We start from the raw sequence: 18221 nt of genomic DNA, 5'->3' as shown, positions 1-18221 counted from the left end.
CCTTTGTTAACTCCGTGGAATCTGAAGCTCCTCAGCACGGCAATATTTCGGAAATTATTAAATTCCTAATAGAAAATTCTTACAGGTTAATTGACCAATTGACGACGATCTTTGACGATGTTATTGAATTGATCGCATACCTACATCATTACCAATATAAGCGAAAGAGTGTTTGTTTTTTGGTTTGTTGCTTTTTTAGTTTATTGGTTTATCAGTACCCTGATTACAGATGCGAAAGTGTCTTTGTTTGTTGGTTCGTTAGTTTGTTGGTTTGTTGGTTTGTCCTTCATTCACGTCGCAACGGTGCAACGGATTGACGTGATTTTTTGCACGGGTATCGATAAAGACCTGGAGAGTGACATATGCTACTTTTCATCCCAGAAAATCAAAGAGTTCCTACGGGATTTTTAAAAAACCTAATTCCACGCGGACGAAGTCGCGAGCATCAGCTAGTCCTTCAATAAAGCCGCAAAGGGTGCAACGGATCAATTTATGGATGCGGACGATTTGCGGCGGATTTGCAATCTGCAAAAAATCATGCATATTGAAAGTTAAATTAGGCTGCTTTTGTTCCGGAAAATCACAGAGCTCCTACAGGATTTTAAAAACTAAATCCACGCTGATGAAATCGCGAGCATCAGCTAGTTAAGATATTTACAAATCAAATCTTCTATGACCAATAAAATTAAGGCCGACTCATACAGACGGGATGGAGTGGAGAGGAGTATTATAAAAAGACTTGCCTATCAATTAAAAGCCTAAAGTTCTGGGTCTAGAGCTTGTAATTTTGACAGGTTCCTTTTATAACGTAAGATATAGGTACGAAGCCGTTTGCCTCCTCATTTCTTATTCGAATCGCTAGGATTTGGAACCCCCTTCCAGCATCAGTTTTCCCCTCCAATTATAGTAAGGGTATTTTCAAGTCAAGAGTGAATAGGCATCTTCTAGGCAAGCGCGCTCCATCTTAGGCTACATTATCACTTGCCACCAGGACTAATAGCAAAAAAAGCAGTCAGCAAGGATTTTTGAAAAAAGTAAAATCTACACCTAAAAGTTTTAAATAGCTTGTGTTTAAGAGCTTGCAGCACGCAGCTTGCTTCATATTATGTTTCGTTAGTGCGAGCGTAGAACGAAGTTTTGGGAGACCAAAGCTACGTTTTCCGACTGACCATTCCAGTACATTAATGGGTCACCTTGGGTGTTTGGACTTACCACCCCAGCTTTTATCGGTTCTTCAAACAATACAGTAAAGTAGAACACCAATATTTGACTAAATTAATGTAATTTGATTATACAATTCCATTTATATTGCGTTCATTTTTATCGAAGAAATGAATTCTCATTTTTATGCCAATATATTTTATATTTTAATCCAGTGACGAGAGAACGTGATTTGCTTTTACATTTTGTTCCGAATGTCCATTAAATATAGGTCTAGATTGTTAAAATGGTTTGAATTATTGCGCATAACATAACTAGTGCAATAAGATGTGCCAAACGATTTTACAGATTAAATTAATTTATATCAGCAGAATAAATTGTTTAAAAAATATTTCTTTTAATGTACGTTTTTAGGGTTCCATACCTTAAAAGGTAAAAACCGGCCAAGTGCGAGTCAGGCTCGCGCAATGAGGGTTCCGTACCTACTACAGTCGTATTTTTTCGACATTTTGCAGGATAATTCAAAAACTATGATACACAAAAATAAATAAAGAATCTGTTTTAGAATGCACAGGTAAAGACCTTTCATATGATACCCCACTTGATATAGTTATCTTACTTCGAAAATTGAAAATACTAATTATTAGTTCATGACAACAATTTAATTTTTTTTGTGTGATGCAACCCTAAATTCACGGTTTTCAGAATTTTCCCCAAATGTCAGCTATATGATCTACCTACCTGCCAAATTTTATGATTCTACGTCAACGGGAAGTAGCCTGTAGGTTTCTTGACAGACAGACGGACAGACAGACAGACAGACAGACAGACAACAAAGTGATCCTATAAGGGTTCCGTTTTGAGGTACGGAACCATAAAAACGAACCCATATAGAATCATTCCGTTGTCTATCTGTCCGCCCGTCTATATGTCTGTCTATCGTGTCTGTCAATATCTATCAAGGAAATCAAACCCTACAGGGTACTAGCACAGAGTAGTAGTTACTACCCGTTGGACTAGAATCAGGTAATTTGACTCGTAATAATGTCTTATAGCACAAATAAAGGGAAAAATCCAAAAACTGCAAAGTGGTTACATTATTTAAAAAATGTAAGTGTTATTCCTTGTACGATGGTAAGGAACCCTTCGTGTGCGATTCCAACTCGCAGTTGACGGGTTTTTTGCCAGGCAGCCGCTGAAGAATGTATTGTGTAAGTGACACAAAGCCTGGGTTGTGAAGTTTTGTGAAAAATACAGTTTTAGATAAACAATAACTGGCTCTACTCGTGCACGATACAAACTGCAATATTGCAATCTCTACACGGAGCCAATGGAGTGTAACTTCAGTTTTTAATTTTCCACATTTTCTTTACCGAGATAAATATCCATGGAGTGTTTAACAGGCCTTGTTTATTGAGCGTCCCCACCCTTCAATCATTAAAATATATTATAACTAGATTATGCTCGCGACTTCGTCCACGTGGACTACACAAATTTCAAACCCCTATTTCACCCCCTTAAAAGTTTTTTCAAAAATTATTTCTTACCGGATGCCTACGTCATAATAGCTATCTTCATGCCAAATTTCAGCCTGATCCGTTCAGTAGTCTGTGCTGCGCTTTGAAAGATCAGTCCTTCTCCTTTTATATATTTAGATATCTATCAAGAGCCTCTTTCATAACTTGCAGATAAACTTTATCTAACGAATAAATTTGACGTAATGACAGTTTTTGCATCGGGAATCAAAATCCGAAGATTTAAGCGTACAGAGGGACAGACGGCGGTAAGTAACTTTGTTTTATACTATGTAGATATAACTATGTTTCATAAGCTATCAAGAACAATAATAACCGCTTCACGGTTGCTTTATAACAATTTTCACATGACAGCAATAGACTGTATCTCCTCCAGTTTCCAATTTCCCGCGAGGCTGACTGTGAGAACATATTGTGTCTTGTACGATGCGCTAGCAGAAACAATATTTTTAGAATACCGCACATCCGAATGAAAAACGGAACCCCTATAGGATCATACGTGTCGGTATGTCCGTCTGCGAATTTGCTGCGAGTCTACTGTACGGATGAATATGGATACCGACATAATTAGTGTTGCCCAAATGCAAGAACAAGACGAGACTTAGCAAGTCTTGGTCTTGGTCTTGCGCCAATACATCTGGTCTTGGTCTTAGTATTGCGCTCCCAGTCTTGTTCTTGGTCTTGGTCTTGCAAAAATCCAAGAACAAGACCAAGACTGCAAGACCAAGACCGATTTAGGGCAACACTATACACAATATTATGTATGTTACCTAAACACGGACGATTGTAACATAAATAAATAGTTTTTTTTTGGAAATTTACAAAATTAAAAACCTAATTACTAAAATAATAAAGTTTTGCAAAATGAACCCTGTGAAAAATTAAATGAGAGATCTATATTAAGGTAAGGTAGGTCAGGGTCTCAAACGTGTATTATACATCAAATGTATTATACATTTGAGACCTTTACGAGATAAAAATTTACTGTCTCCCCCTTATATCTTCAAAACCATTGAGCCTGAATTATATCAGTACCTAGGTACCTACGTATACACATACATTACAGGATTCTTTCCTGCTTAGGCTGACATCTATAGAGCGAACTTTGACTTTGCTGAGACTTAAGATAGAATTAAAACGAGACAGATTCATGTGAGAGATATAGCTCTATCTCGCTTTAACTCTGTCTTAAGTCTAAGCTAAGTCAGAGTGCGCTCTATAGATCTCACCCTAAGTCTCATTCTCTCATGGAAGAATTTTCCATCTCATTTCTTCAAAATAGTTATTCCCCGTATAATTATTATTTTTCTGAAACTTTGTAGAGTTTTAACTTTAAGTGCTTGCTGAATTTTGACAGCCTACTTTAACTAGCATTATCTTAAACTTAATAGCCCTTGTCAGAGGCTCCGAACTTTATTTAGATTGGCTGAAGTAATTTCAAACTAGGTAAGTAGGTACTAGAAAACTCTTCATTACATCCTATCTACTTCAATATTCATTTTAACTTTTCAACGAAGTAGGTCCAGAAGTTTGAGTAAGTACTCAAACTTCTGGACCTACTTCTATTCTATTCACTATTGGCTGGAAGTGGTGATTTACTTTTTTATATTATGCTTGCACTACGCAATTTAATATCTGAATATAGTTCATTTTATCTAAACACTGCATACAGGCAAGCAAAGCTTTTAAGGCCGCAATTACACCTGTAAATTTTACTCTCGTACTTAAGTAGCTCACATGATCAACTAACGACCAATTTAATAATGTAAACATTTTTATAAGTGTCATTAGCTTAGTGAATTTGTTGTCAATTAACTACGCGAGCTGCTTACGTGAGTAAAACTTACAGGTGTAATCGCGGCCTAAGATGGCTTCCAGCTTGCTAGACAGCTAGCAGGCCCTTAAGGAGGTGGTGAGAAGATGTTATGGTGGCGTGCTCTTGAAAAGATCTAAATCTAATATAACAAACGAATGAATTTTGTTATCCGTTTTGAATTTACATATAAATATAGGTAGGTCCTTTGGATGAGTTCTGAATTCAATTCAGATAACACCTGTAACTTCGTCCGCGTGGATTTAGGTTTTCAAAAATCATATTTGGGTTGCAAGCTATCTTTGTATCAAATTTCGTTAAAATTGGTTAAAAGAGTGGGCTCTGAAAAGATCACTCGTTAGGCCTCGCCTTATTGGCAGTCGCTAGTACGAAGTACGAACATACGATGCAAATTAATTGCGCAGATAAAATATTGGCTGGGCCACATTAACTATTTAGTTGCGTGGACTTCAGTTAAAAAAATAAATTAAAAAATAAGCGTTTTATTGGCTGAAAAATAATACTTATAATATACACACAGATTCGATAACTATTTTTCTAGTAGCTTGTAACACTTTTCACACACATTATTTTTACATAAGTAAGTAAGAAACTCAAACCCTCCCGGCTATAAAAGAGCCAAATAATGGCGTGCTCGGACACCCACGCGAGGATCCTCCAGGCCAACCTCCACCACGCGGCCGCTGCGGCTGCCGTGATGGAGCGCTGTCTTGTGGAAGGAAAAGCCGACCTCGCTCTCATTCAAGAACCATGGGTGTCCAGCTCTACCATTCTGGGGTTAAACGCTGGGGGTAAGTTGTTAGCGTGTACCAGTGGCACCAGACCCAGAGCCTGCATTGTTTTTAACAAAAACGTGAACTTCCTGCCTGTTCCAGAACTTTGTACTGATGACCTAGTGGCAGCCTACGTCAATCTCAGGGGGTGGGAAGGGCGCAGAATTATTGTCTGCTCGGCCTATCTACCCGGTGAGATTGATAATCCCGCAGTTGACCTGTTTCCAGTGGTCGATTACGCCCGGAAACACGACGCGGAACTACTGGTGGGGTGCGATGCTAACGCCCATCACGAAGCCTGGGGAAGCAGCGACACCAATGACAGAGGTGAGTACCTCTACGATTTTCTTCTCGCAAATGGCTTCCAGCTCTTGAACAGGGGCTGTACTCCTACCTTTGTTACGAGAGTCAGACAGGAGGTACTAGACATCACCTTTGCTACTACTAACTTAACCAGATACATAACAAATTGGGAGGTAAGTACAGAAGTTTCCATGTCAGATCACAGGCACATAAGCTTCGCTTTGACAACTGTGTCTGAGATGGAAACGCTAACTTTTAGGGATCCAAAGTGCACCTCTTGGGCCAAATATCTTGAGAACCTAGAGGAAAATCTGAGGTTAACCCCTAAGAGTATCAAAACGCTGGAATGTCTTGAGTTTGCGGTGGAGGCTGTCACCGAGGGTATGATCAAAGCCTTCGAGGACAGCTGCCCCCTCAAGGTCAGGACCTCGAAGCGGAAAACACCGTGGTGGAATTCGAAGTTAAAAAGACTCCGTGATAAAACACGGAAACTATTCAACAGGGCTAAAAGGACCAATGAATGGGATATATATAGGAAAGCCCTGACGGAATATAGTAAAGAGATCAGGAGAGCCAAGAGAGCATCGTAGAGGAGGTTCTGTGAGGAAATCGATTGTCTGCCTCAAAGCGCGAGACTCCACAAATTGCTCTCCAAAGCCTCTCCGAGCCAACTGGGGCTTTTAAAGGGACCAGACGGCTCATTCACTTCAAATGAGAAGGAAACCCTTGAACTGCTGGCTAGAACTCACTTCCCGGGAGCGGTCTCCTTGAACGCTAGTCGCACTCTGGCGCGCGCTCCACACCGGCCCCGCTCAGAGGACTGGAGGAGAGCTGCCATTGTCTTTAGACCCGGGGCCGTGAGGTGGGCCATCAATTCTTTCAGCGCTAACAAATCGAGCGGGATCGATGGCATTACGCCCCTGCTATTGCAGAGAGGCGTGGAACTATTGATCCCAATCCTGGTAAAGATTTTTAGGGCGAGTTATGCCTGGGGTTACATACCAGAGGCTTGGACCACAGTGAAGGTCATTTTTATACCTAAAGCAGGGAAGAAGGACTATGGGTTACCAAAGTCCTTCAGACCCATTAGCCTCTCCTCGTTCCTACTGAAAACGATGGAGAAGGTGCTTGACAGGTACATAAGGGATACGCTTCTCATTGAGAAGCCTATACACTACACCCAGCATGCCTACTGCAGGGGACGATCTACGGAAACGGCCCTGCTGAACCTTGTCGACAAGGTTGAAAAGGCTCTGGAGGACAAAGAAATCGCCCTCGTGGCGTTTCTAGACATCGAGGGGACAACACTCCAACCCGCACACTGGTGGATGGGCTGGCCGATAAGCTGGCCGATACGACCACCACCAGATGGGTGGAGGCAATGCTCTCGAATCGCATAGCCAAATTTGAGCTAAATAACATCTCGATTGAAGTGCTCACAACAAGAGGATGCCCGCAAGGAGGCGTCTTATCGCCCCTGCTGTGGACTCTTGCTGTAGACAAACTACTGTATGAGATGGCTGAACTCCGTATCGACACGCAGGGATATGCTGATGACCTGGTGGTAATGGTACGTGGGAGCTGCCAGAGCACGATCTCGTATCTCATGCAGGGAGCACTTAACACCATTGAAAAATGGTGCAGAGAAAACCAACTAGCTGTCAACGCGGAGAAGACAGTGATAGTACCATTCACTAGAAGGCGTAACCTTGAGAAACTCGAGTCGCCGAAGCTGAACAATAGGAGCATACCATTCTCATGCGAGGTCAAATATCTGGGCATCACTTTAGACCAGAAATTGACCTGGAATTCGCATGTCGATGGAGTGCTCAAAAAGGCTAAATCGCCTTTAGGCATATGTAGTCGATTTGCGGGAGCAAGATGGGGACTTAAACCAAAAGTGACCTTCTGGCTCTATACAGCCATTGTGAGGCCGATGATATCGTACGCCTCCGTGGTTTGGTGTAGCAAATTGACGCAGGTTACAACCCAGTATAAACTTGGCAGTATCCAAAAAACTGCTTGCCTACTTATCACTGGAGCTATGAGCACCTCTCCGGGGGCAGCCTTAGAAGCTCTTCTCAACTTACCTCCTCTCTTCCTGTATTTGATGAAGGAGGCGAGAATGGGCATGTATAGGCTGATTAGCCAAGGAAAGGTGAATTGGCTATCTAAAACACTGAGGGACTTGCAGAACTCAGTACTCGAGATTCCAGTTTTGGGAATGCCGTCAGACACGATGATCCCAAAATACAACTTCCAGAGATCCTTTTCTGTGGAAATCCCAGATAGGGAGGATTGGACAAACAACAAAATCACATGGCCATCGGGCTGTTTAAAATGGTTCACCGATGGCTCAAAGTCAGGCAAAGACGTAGGATGTGGAATCTATGGAGAGAAACCCAGGATCAAACTGTACCGTAACCTGGGGGCCTATACATCTATTTTCCAGGCGGAGGTATACGCCATAATAAAATGTGTGGAAACCATCCTGCAACACAACCACGTCAATAAAACGATTTACATTCATTCGGATAGCCAAGCAGCTCTTTCAGCTCTGTCTTCAGAGGTTGTTAACTCGAGACTGGTTGAAAACTGCAGAGTAAACTTAAACACCCTGGCCCAACACAACAGGGTGGTTCTAAGATGGGTGCCAGGGCACGCCGGAATAGTAGGCAACGAAAATGCGGACATTCTGGCAAAATCAGGCGCAAAGGCACGTCAGATAGGCCCAGAGCCTGTCTGCGGTATACCTAAAAGCCTGGTTCAACTCACCCTCCTAACCTATTGCTACTATGACACACTCAACCGCTGGAGAAACTTGCCAGGGTTAAACCACTCGAAAGCGCTGGTTAAATCCTTCAGCAAGAAGGTAGCATCTGAGGTGCTGTCGCTTAACAGAAGTAACATGTGCATCCTGGTGCGAGCTTTAACGGGTCACTGTGGCCTGAAAAGGCACATGTATAACCTTAAGCTCCAGGGCTCGGACATCTGCAGGCTGTGCCACGAGTCTCCCGAGACTCCGATGCACATTATCTGCTTCTGCCCTGCTCTGATGCACAAACGTAGCGTCCACCTAGGGAGACACATCATTTATCCGGAGGATGTTACTTCAATTCCAGTCAAGAAGGTGCTGCTGTATCTGGCGGCCACTGGATTTGACAAGGAAATGTGAAGTGGAGGCAAACACAATAGATCGGAGACGGTCGCAGTGATTCAGGGATAGTAAGGACCTGTATAGCCCCAAAGAAGAAAGAAGAAGAAGAAACTCAAAAATATTAAAAAAAATTGATCCAACTTCTGCGATGCGATCGTCGCAAGTTCGTACGAGCTTGCCAATTAGAAAAACGCCTTATCTCAACACGTAAAACCGAGAGCTTAATTCCCCTTGATCGGTACTTCTCTCACGTCTCATAAATTGGCACCAAAGACGTGACACGTTCAACTCGATGATGGTTCGAGGGGTTCGAGTTAAATATTTAAGTCAATGCGAATAAATTTGTTGAAGTAAGCGTAAGCTTGTACTAGCTTGCAATTGCATCAGCGTGGATTTAGGTTATTAAAAATCCTCTGGAAACCCTTTGATTTTGCAGGATAAAATATAGCCTATGCGCTATTTCAGGTATAAGCTATATCCATTATAAATGTCAGCCAAATCAGATCAATCATTGTAGCGTGAAGGAGTAACAAACTTTCACATTTATAGTACTACCTTATATTATTATATTAGGATGACGTTGCCTAATCGTAGTTGTTTTTTTTTTTTTTTCGGAAAATATAAAAGTTCCCATTAGATTTTTATTTTAAATATAAATCCACACGGATTCGTGGATATATGTAAAGGTACTATTATTATAAAAGGAAGCTCTGTGCAAAATTTCAGCTTTCTAAGTCAAAGATCAAGGTTTTTTTTGGGCTGGGTGTTTATGAGTCTGTCAGCGAATGAGACTGGACTGGAAAACCGACAAATGTTAGGGTCCCAAGGTGCTAGAATGGCGATCTCGAACCGGAAAGCGCGGCGTTGGAAGAGGCGACGCAAGACCAGGGCATGTGGAAGTTCTTACAAGAAACCTATGTCCAGCAGTGGACGACTATCGGTTGATGTACCAGTTTGCAATTCTACCCAGAATATTATTCTTAAATATGTAGAACAACCAAGATTTTCACGTAATAAATTTTCTTATGCATACAGACTTCATAAACTTTGCGTAAAATTTTCTAAGTTAAACCAGCAAGATGCAACATTTGATTTGAATATAAAATTTAAAACTTTTTCTCTTTCTCTATAAAGTTACGCTAACGTTAACGTTTCAAGTTGAAAAGAAATCGACTATTGAGATTTTGTTATTCTTTGGAAATTCATTCAGTTCATAAAAAAATCTATATTTTATTGAGATTCGTTATTTTTATTAAAACTAGCTGCCCGCCCGTAAAATGACAACTGTATTTTTAAGAGTGTTTACATTAGTAAATTTGTCGTAAGTTAATCATGTAAGCTACTTACGAGAGTAAAACTTACAGGTGTATCTGCGGCCTAATAGCAGCTAGCAGTAGCTGCCCTAAGCCGCAGACGGACAGACGAGAATGGACTAACGGATTGACGGATATAGTGAAACTACAAGGGTTCCTTTTTGACTACAGAACCCTAAAAATGGTGTATTTATTTGTTTTTCTACATAACATAGAGATCTTTGCAATTTCAGTAATTCTAATTACTCAACGCTATTTCACAAAACAGAATATGCAGGTAGGTACCTACACAAAATTCTAATTGCATTTTTCAGTCGCTACTAATAGCTGGTTTTAACTGCACTTACTCCTAGTTAAATGGACAAAACGAACAAAAGTTTAACATTTCAGTATTCTCTTTCTAACGAACGGCAATTTCGTAATGGCGGAACTAATTAAAAGTTGACATTAATTTTTTTGACGTCATACAATGGAAGACGGAAAAATAGCACTCGGAAACCTGGCAAAGTTTACGAAAAATTTTACGAATAAAATAATTGGACTTCCAGTTAGGAAACTTTACAGGACTTATGGAAGATTTTTTAATTGATTAGATTTATTTTTATACTTATTTATACTATAATAGGTATATAGGTGGACAGACGACATCAAACGAATCGCAGGAAGTCGCTGGACTCAGGCAGCGCAAGAACGTGGCGTGTGGAAGACGGACAGATAAACTTAAGCATTAATTATAATATCTATTAGTTACCTATAGATATAGGCTCCAAAATCTAGGTCTAGCTCATAGGTAGAAAATCAGGAACGTGCCCCTGTAGCGAAAATCTATTTTTCTTCTTACATAACAAATGAACGTTAAAATTAAAAAAGTAATAGGTATATATATGAAATGGACATGACATTTGCTTGCCAACTTTGGTAATTTCACCCCAACAACACACCTTATCAGCCTGTGTGCATAAAAGGTAATTAGCATAAAATAATTAGTTTGGGAAAATGGAAAAATTCAAAGGTAAAATTTCGCTTTAAAACAATTCCCGACACCGTTAATGAGAGCTCATTATGATTATGTCTCGAAGGGGGAAAAATTTAATAAATCATTTTCACAAAGTTCATAAAGCATTTTGCGGACTGTCGTTTGGAAAATAATAAAAAAACAACATCCCACATTACCTCCTCTTTACATCATCATGATCAATACATTACCAGCTCACTACTGAGCCGGGTCTCCTCTCAGAGTGAGAAGGGCATAGGTTATAATATTTAGTCTGCCACGCTGCTGGCCCAATGTGGATTAGCAAACTTCATACACCTTTGAGATCATGGAGAACTCTCAGGCATGCAGGGTTTCTCACGATGTTTTCCTTCACAGTTTAAGCTAGTGATATTTAATTGGTTTTTTAGGGTTCCGTACCTCAAAAGGAAAAACGGAACCCTTATAGGATCACTTTGTTGTCTTTCTGTCTGTCTGTCAAGAAACCTACAGGGTACCCGTTGACCTAGAATCATGAAATTTGGCAGGTAGGTAGATCTTATACGTGACATTTGGGGAATAATTTGAAAACCGTGAATTTAGGGTTAGATCACACAAAAAAATTAAATTGTGGTCATGAACTAATAATTAGTATTTTCTACTTTCGAAGTGAGATAACTATATCAAGTGGGGTATCATATGAAAGGTCTTCTTCACCTGTACATTCTAAAACAGATTTTTATTTATTTTTATGTATCATAGTTTTTGAATTATCGTGCAAAATGTCGAAAAAATACGACTGTAGTACGGAACCCTCATTGCGCGAGCCTGACTTGGCCGGTTTTTTTTTAAACGCACATAACTCCAAAAAGTAAATGTGCGTGCTCGGAATCTAACCTCTTCACATAACTGTTCGGGTGAATATGCTAGTAATATTATATTATTATCTCAATTTTTCACTATTATAGAACAGTTATGTAAAGAGGTTCGATCCCGGGCACGCACCACTTACTTTTCCGTTTACCTATTCCGTAGATAGCGATTGGCCCCACTGCACATGGTCTGCGAGCTGATTCGTAACTCATTCGTCATTAAATGCCATCAAACTCATTTGACATTGGTTGGTTGTACATTGCTGTTTCACTGAGCGATACAAATACAATTTTTCGTAGAAAACCTTCAACTGATTAAAAATAAATGTCAAATGAGCTTGTTGGCTTTCATTCGGTGAAGATCACTGAGTTATCGAATCACCCCGCAGGTCGGAGGCTTCGTCCGTAGTTGTGTAGAGGTGCAACCTCTACCGTTACTTGGCTGGCAGCTATTAAGAAAACTTCGCAGCTGCCACACAACAACATTCAAATTTGGAACGCTGTGGAGAATCTTCCTGATCTTGCACGAATCAAGAATACTCATTCCCTATGATCCGCTCGTCACGTCAACATCTTCTACCATTGTATTATATAAGGCTCGCGAGCCAGTCTTTATTGTAAATATCATAACAGTTGTAAAGTGTAAAATAAACATCATTATAATATGTAGCTGGTTCCTCACCGCAACAACCCTCCAGCTACAGTTGGTTACCATCGCACTATCAAAGACCACGCAAACTATTTAGCGTCCCTGTACGATGCCACGTAGAAACCGATTAGGTACATGGGTTTAATAAAGCTGCCATACCCCATACAGCTTTCATCTTAGACTGTGTTACTTTTTTTTTTAATTCGATACAAGTTAGCCCTTGATTGCAAACCCACCTGGTGGTAAGTGACGATGCAGTCTAAGATGGAAGCGGGCTAACCTGGAAGGGGTATGGCAGTTTTTAATAAACCCATGCCCCTTTGGTTTCTACCCGGCATCGTACCGGAACGCTTAATCGCTTGGCGGCACGGCTTTGACGGTAGGGTGGTAACTACCCACGGCCGAAGCCTCCCACCAGAAACTACTTAGTGAGCTAACTTGAATTTGAATTTCAAAAATCTACGGTTACCTTAGTTGTGGATCGTAATACAAGTATACAGATTACGCGATATCAGAGTATACGGGAACTCGCCATCCTCACATAAACTTTAACAGTTTCTAGAGGATGGCGAACTGTTTATTTTAAAATGTATTATTGAAATTTACGTGATCAATAAAAAAAAAAAAAAAAAGATGAGCTGATCGAGATTATTGCTTACTCTTGTGGTTTTTCTATTCCGCCTATGCCTTGTTTCAGCTTTCCCTCACTTTCTTTTAACGTAGATTTTCTTCAAGAGACAATTGATTTCCATGACCCAATTCCTTAACAAAAAAAAGTGTTGCATCGGGTCACTCAAGGGCTACAAAGGAAATTAGATAAAATGGATAGGGATCTATGAAGGCTTTTCTTCTATTCTTTATTTCTATGGGCAAGGTTTATATGCAAAGTCAATGTGATCGTAGCTTTACTTTTTAATTTGCAATTTTGATTAAAACATTGACGCGATTTTTCTGGGTAAACTAAACAAGTGATGATTTCGAAAACGCAAAAGTATCCATGCATGAGAGGAGATACATATTTTTAGGATATTTGTCGTTTAAATTCAGTCAGAATCCTGTTTCATAGGCAAGAGTGAATCTTTTAGATAAGCACGTTCCAAATTAAATAAAAATCATTTATTCAAAATAGGTGCTATTGTACTGTTTTTATAGTCAGTTGTTGGATTGGTAGGATATAGTGGTGATAATTAATTACGTACGTACTAAACTTAAAACTAAAGCTACGAGGGTTCCAAACGCGCCCAGGTCTGAGAAGAAGCCTACAACAAACTCATACTATTCTTTTTCCAACCAATATCTCCCCATTGCTTTTCACCAGGCATGATTATCTTCAAGCGCAAACCTACATATATCTTAAACTCCACATACCACTACCCATATTATGAACATTTAAAGTGTATTTTTTTGTTGATTTATAGTTAAAGACGTGAAAATAGACATTTATATAGGCTTCTTATTCTAAAAAATCAGAGATCCCACGGGATTTTCAAAAACCACGTGGATGAAGTCGTGGGCATCAGTTAGTATTTTAGTGTAAATTTAAGGTATTTTCTGTTTATTGAAGCTCGTGAGTTCAGCCGACATACATTTATATTTATACAGAGGAAATCATAATAGTTGTCATCAAACAACCACAACACTGAGGTCGTTTCCCACTAGCCACTTAAGATATCGAGGTTCAACTGAAGACCGTAAGACACAATAGATATCTGGGCGGTATATTAACATATCTTGATTACTTTGTGCTGTGCTGAACACCAAGAGTAATTATTGTATTTATATAGAGCAGCTGATACTATTCATCTAAATGGCAATTTATCGTCATCATGAACCGATAGGAGTTGCAATAGGTATCTTCCATATCACGCCACGATCTTGCGCCGCCTGAATCCAGCGGCTGCCAGCGATTCATTTGATGTGGTCCGTCTATTCTACTTCTAACTATTTAAATGCAAAAGTTTGTATTGTTACAATGTACAAGTTTTTTTCGGTTAGACCACATACTTATGTAAAGACTAGCTGATGCCCGCGACTTCGTCCGCGTGGATTTAGGTTTTTAAAAATCCTGTGGGAACTCTTTAATTTTCCGGAATAAAAGTAGCCTATGTCTTATATACCCATGCAAAAAATAACGTCAATCGGTTGCTCCGTTGCGACGTGATTGAAAGAAAAACAAACCAACAAACAAATACACTTTCGCAATTATAATATGGGTATAACTGATCACAGCTTTTATACCACCGTGACTCGGAAAGCACATAAAGTCGTAGCTAAAGTCCTGCGCTTGATCTCTCAGTCATGTCGTATTACCGTCCTATCCGACTATGAGATGGTAGAAATAGCGATGAAATTGAAAGTCTATGTCATATCTGTCTAATCGACTAGTCTTCCGATATTAACATTAATTAACTAAATTCAGTCAGGAGAATTGCACTGCCAGTGCAATATATGTCTTCGAAAATAAACAAATATGTTGGTGGTATAAACATCTCTATAGAACTCAAATGCAACACAACACTAGTACGTAGTTAGCAAACAAGAGATAAGATTTCAATCTGTTGATTGCGTCCGCTCCATTAGCGTTATTGTCCCGCTCTGTATGAGCTGTAACCGAGTTTGCGACCGCAAATAGCTTCCAGGTAATGCTGGAACTAATGAATATTTTATGGTACACTTGTGGCCTATTAGACTAAGGCATAAAGGCTTGACCAGACAACGTTTTTGACGACCTCCCTGGCGCAGTGGTAAGCGCTGTGGGATTGTTAGTGGTCGGGTTCGATTCCCGGCAGGGGTTTGGAATTTTATAATTTCTAAATTTCCGGTCCTGGTGGGAGGCTTTGGTCGTGGCTAGTTATCATCCTACCGGCAACGCCGTACCGCCAAGCGAGTTAGCCTTCCGGTACGATGCCGTGTAGAAACCAAAGTATGGGTTTAATAAAAACTGCCATACCTTCCAGGTTAGCCCGCATCCATCTTATCAAGACCATGGCAGTATGTCACACTGAACACAACTACTTACTAACACTTTGTTGTAACAAAAGTCATCATCATCATGATTAACCTATCGTAAGCTCACTACTGAGAACGGGTGTCCGAGAGGACCCGTGCTCAGTAGTGAGGATTTAGTTCCTTGAGGATTATGGTCAACTACTTTTTATTCTGAGAAGAATAAATAGTAGTTGACCATAATCTCAAGGAACTCAACTACTTCGTCAACTACTACGTCTAAACTAAAGTAGTTGAACATAATCCTCAATGAACCAAAAGTTAATTTTCAGCGGATTATAGCAAATTGAACTTTTGGTTCCTTATATATCATGGAATTCCGTGAAGTAACGCGTGCTTCTATAAAATACTAGCTGATGCCCGCGCCTTCGTCCGCGTGGATTTAGGTTTTTCAAAATCCTGTGGGAAATTTCTTGATTTTCCGGGATCAGAAGTAAGTACCCTATGTCACTCTCCACGTCTTTAACTATACCCATGCAAAAAATCAATTCGATCCGTTGCTCCGTTGCGACGTGATTGAAGGACAAACCAACAAACCAACAAATCAATAAACCAACAAACAAACAAACACACTTTCGCTTTTATAATATGGGTAGTGATCTTCACACACAGCGCCGCGCCGCGCCGTTGAGAACATTATGGAGAACACTCAAACATGCAAGTTTCCTCGGGATGTTTTTCTTTGCCGTTGAACTAATATAGCACGGCTGACATTACCAACATAGAATAGACCAGCATTTCAGGATGTACAAGTATCTGTTAAAAAGGCGGCGATGACGAATAGAATATAGACCTTTTTATGGAACTATGCAAAAGCGTTTTCAACAAAGTGCTTTACACTGGAACTGAAATATTACTATCGCGACTTCGTCCGCGTGGACTACACAAATTTCAAACCCCTATTTCATCCCCTTAGGGGTTGAATTTTCAAAAATCCTTTCTTAGCGGATGCGTACGTCATAATAGCTAACTGCATGCCAAATTTCTGCCCGATCCGTCCAGTAGTTTGAGTTGTGCGTTGATAGATCAGTCAGTCAGTCAGTCAGTCACCTTTTCCTTTTATATATTTAGATAGATTATATTGTATGAAAAACTGAATAAAGAGAAGAGAAATGAAGAAGGACGGCGAAGACCAGAAATCATTGTATAGTGAAAAAGTGACAAAATGCCTTACCTACTCATAAAAATGCTTGAAACATTGTAAACAAAATGTAATTGAAATACCATTCGCTGGCTTTGAGGTGAACCGTAAAATGCGAGACAAAAATTTTCATTTAAAAATGTTGGCGGTTATGTTGCTTTTTTTTTAATCTGGGTAGGTATTGGTAAAAAACCAAAGGACACACATTTCAGATTCATGTTTTCCGGCCTTTTTTACAGCAAAACCAAAAACAAAAGATTGTGATTTTAGCTGTCTGTGTACCTATGGTATACGTATGTAACACCGTTGCGCCTAAACTACTGAGCCGAGGATGCACGATGCACGAGGTGTCGATCGTTTCCTTATTGTAGCTAGCTAGCAAACAGACTGGCTGACACACTATCTATCGTATTTATACTATTGAATTTTATATTGAATATTACTAACAATATTCATGCCCAAGAAAAATATTACATAATACCTACACAAAAACTTCTAAATTATTGGAAGCAGTCGTCTGTAATCACAGCGGCGTCAACCTCCATTCATAATAAGTATTGAAAAGTCATCAATTTTTCCTTGTCATATATTTCATTTTCCATCACACCGAGCATTCTTAGAAATTTTCCATACAAATTCAATTTTGCTGAATTTCGCTTTCGTTAATGCTAACAAACATTTTAACTAAGAAACCTTCCAATTTTTATTATATAAAGTCTTACGACCTTTTTATATACCTACCTACTTACAGAAATGTTATTTTGGGAGAGAGCAGGTGGAAATTTGAACTATTAAATAGAGATAACTAAAGGAATTCTGTCTAAGGAATCATGACGACGAAAAAAAATTCATTAAATTTTTTTGCTTCGCTTTCAATGCTCATGCTATTTTTCGGCACAGTAGTTTAGGCGCTACGGCGGAACACACATAAATACAAACTTAACCTACACATAAATTCGCACATACAATATACATTTGTATGTATGTATATGTCGGCAGGGCTATATCTTAATTGTGAGCAGATTGCTCATTGAACATCACGTCATCGTCCTCACCGTCGTTGTGAGACTATAAAATCGGACGCGCAGTGTGTCACAATTCGTTAATTATTCGTCAGGCAGGGGCACTTCTCAGTAGATACTGTGTGTACTGTAGTTCGTTTTATTGTTGTTGTTGTCTAATGAGGTTCCTGTTGATTGGACTCGTTGATGTTGTAATAGTTAGGTATTGGTTGGTCTGGGATCGGTATGGGGATGGAGGAGCCGATTTAGGTAGGGACTTAGGTAGGGCTAGCTAGGGTTGTCTAGTCTCATTGGAGACATTGGTGTCATGACTCATAAATGAAGGTAGTTTGTGTTGTCTCTCGTAGTGCGGGAATATTGTTAGTACGCCCACGAAGGCTCGGTTAATCTAATATGTTGAAATTCTGACGTATCCGATTAATCATCAATCATCATCATCTTTATGAAGGCAGCAGGCCTATATCCCTACATATACATACAAT

The 18221-nt window shown here is 39.8% G+C and overlaps 2 protein-coding genes across 2 annotated transcripts in view; both read left to right on the top strand.

The window, feature by feature from the left end:
* Positions 1-18221, top strand: part of RpL15 (ribosomal protein L15) — a 410749-nt gene that overhangs the window by 236102 nt on the left and 156426 nt on the right. The gene's annotated exons all lie outside the window — the stretch shown is intronic.
* LOC117986088 (uncharacterized) lies at positions 7123-12667 on the top strand. The gene is made up of 2 exons (XM_069501459.1): positions 7123-8633; positions 12592-12667. The coding sequence occupies exons 1-2, from the start codon at positions 7123-7125 to the stop codon at positions 12665-12667; spliced, it is 1587 nt and encodes a 528-aa protein (XP_069357560.1).

Source organism: Maniola hyperantus, chromosome 10 (genome assembly GCF_902806685.2).
Source record: "Maniola hyperantus chromosome 10, iAphHyp1.2, whole genome shotgun sequence".
NCBI classification, from domain to species: Eukaryota; Metazoa; Arthropoda; class Insecta; order Lepidoptera; family Nymphalidae; genus Maniola; species Maniola hyperantus.
The sequence above is the reverse complement of the archived record's forward strand: the minus strand, read 5'-3'. Positions and strand labels throughout refer to the sequence as shown.

Coding starts and splice junctions, on each gene's coding strand:
- LOC117986088 (XM_069501459.1), top strand. CDS start 7,123: ATGGCTGAACTCCGTATCGACACGCAGGGATATGCTGATGACCTGGTG. Junction 8,634..12,591: donor GAGTCTCCCGAGACTCCGAT/GCACATTATCTG, acceptor TATAATATGTAG/CTGGTTCCTCACCGCAACAA.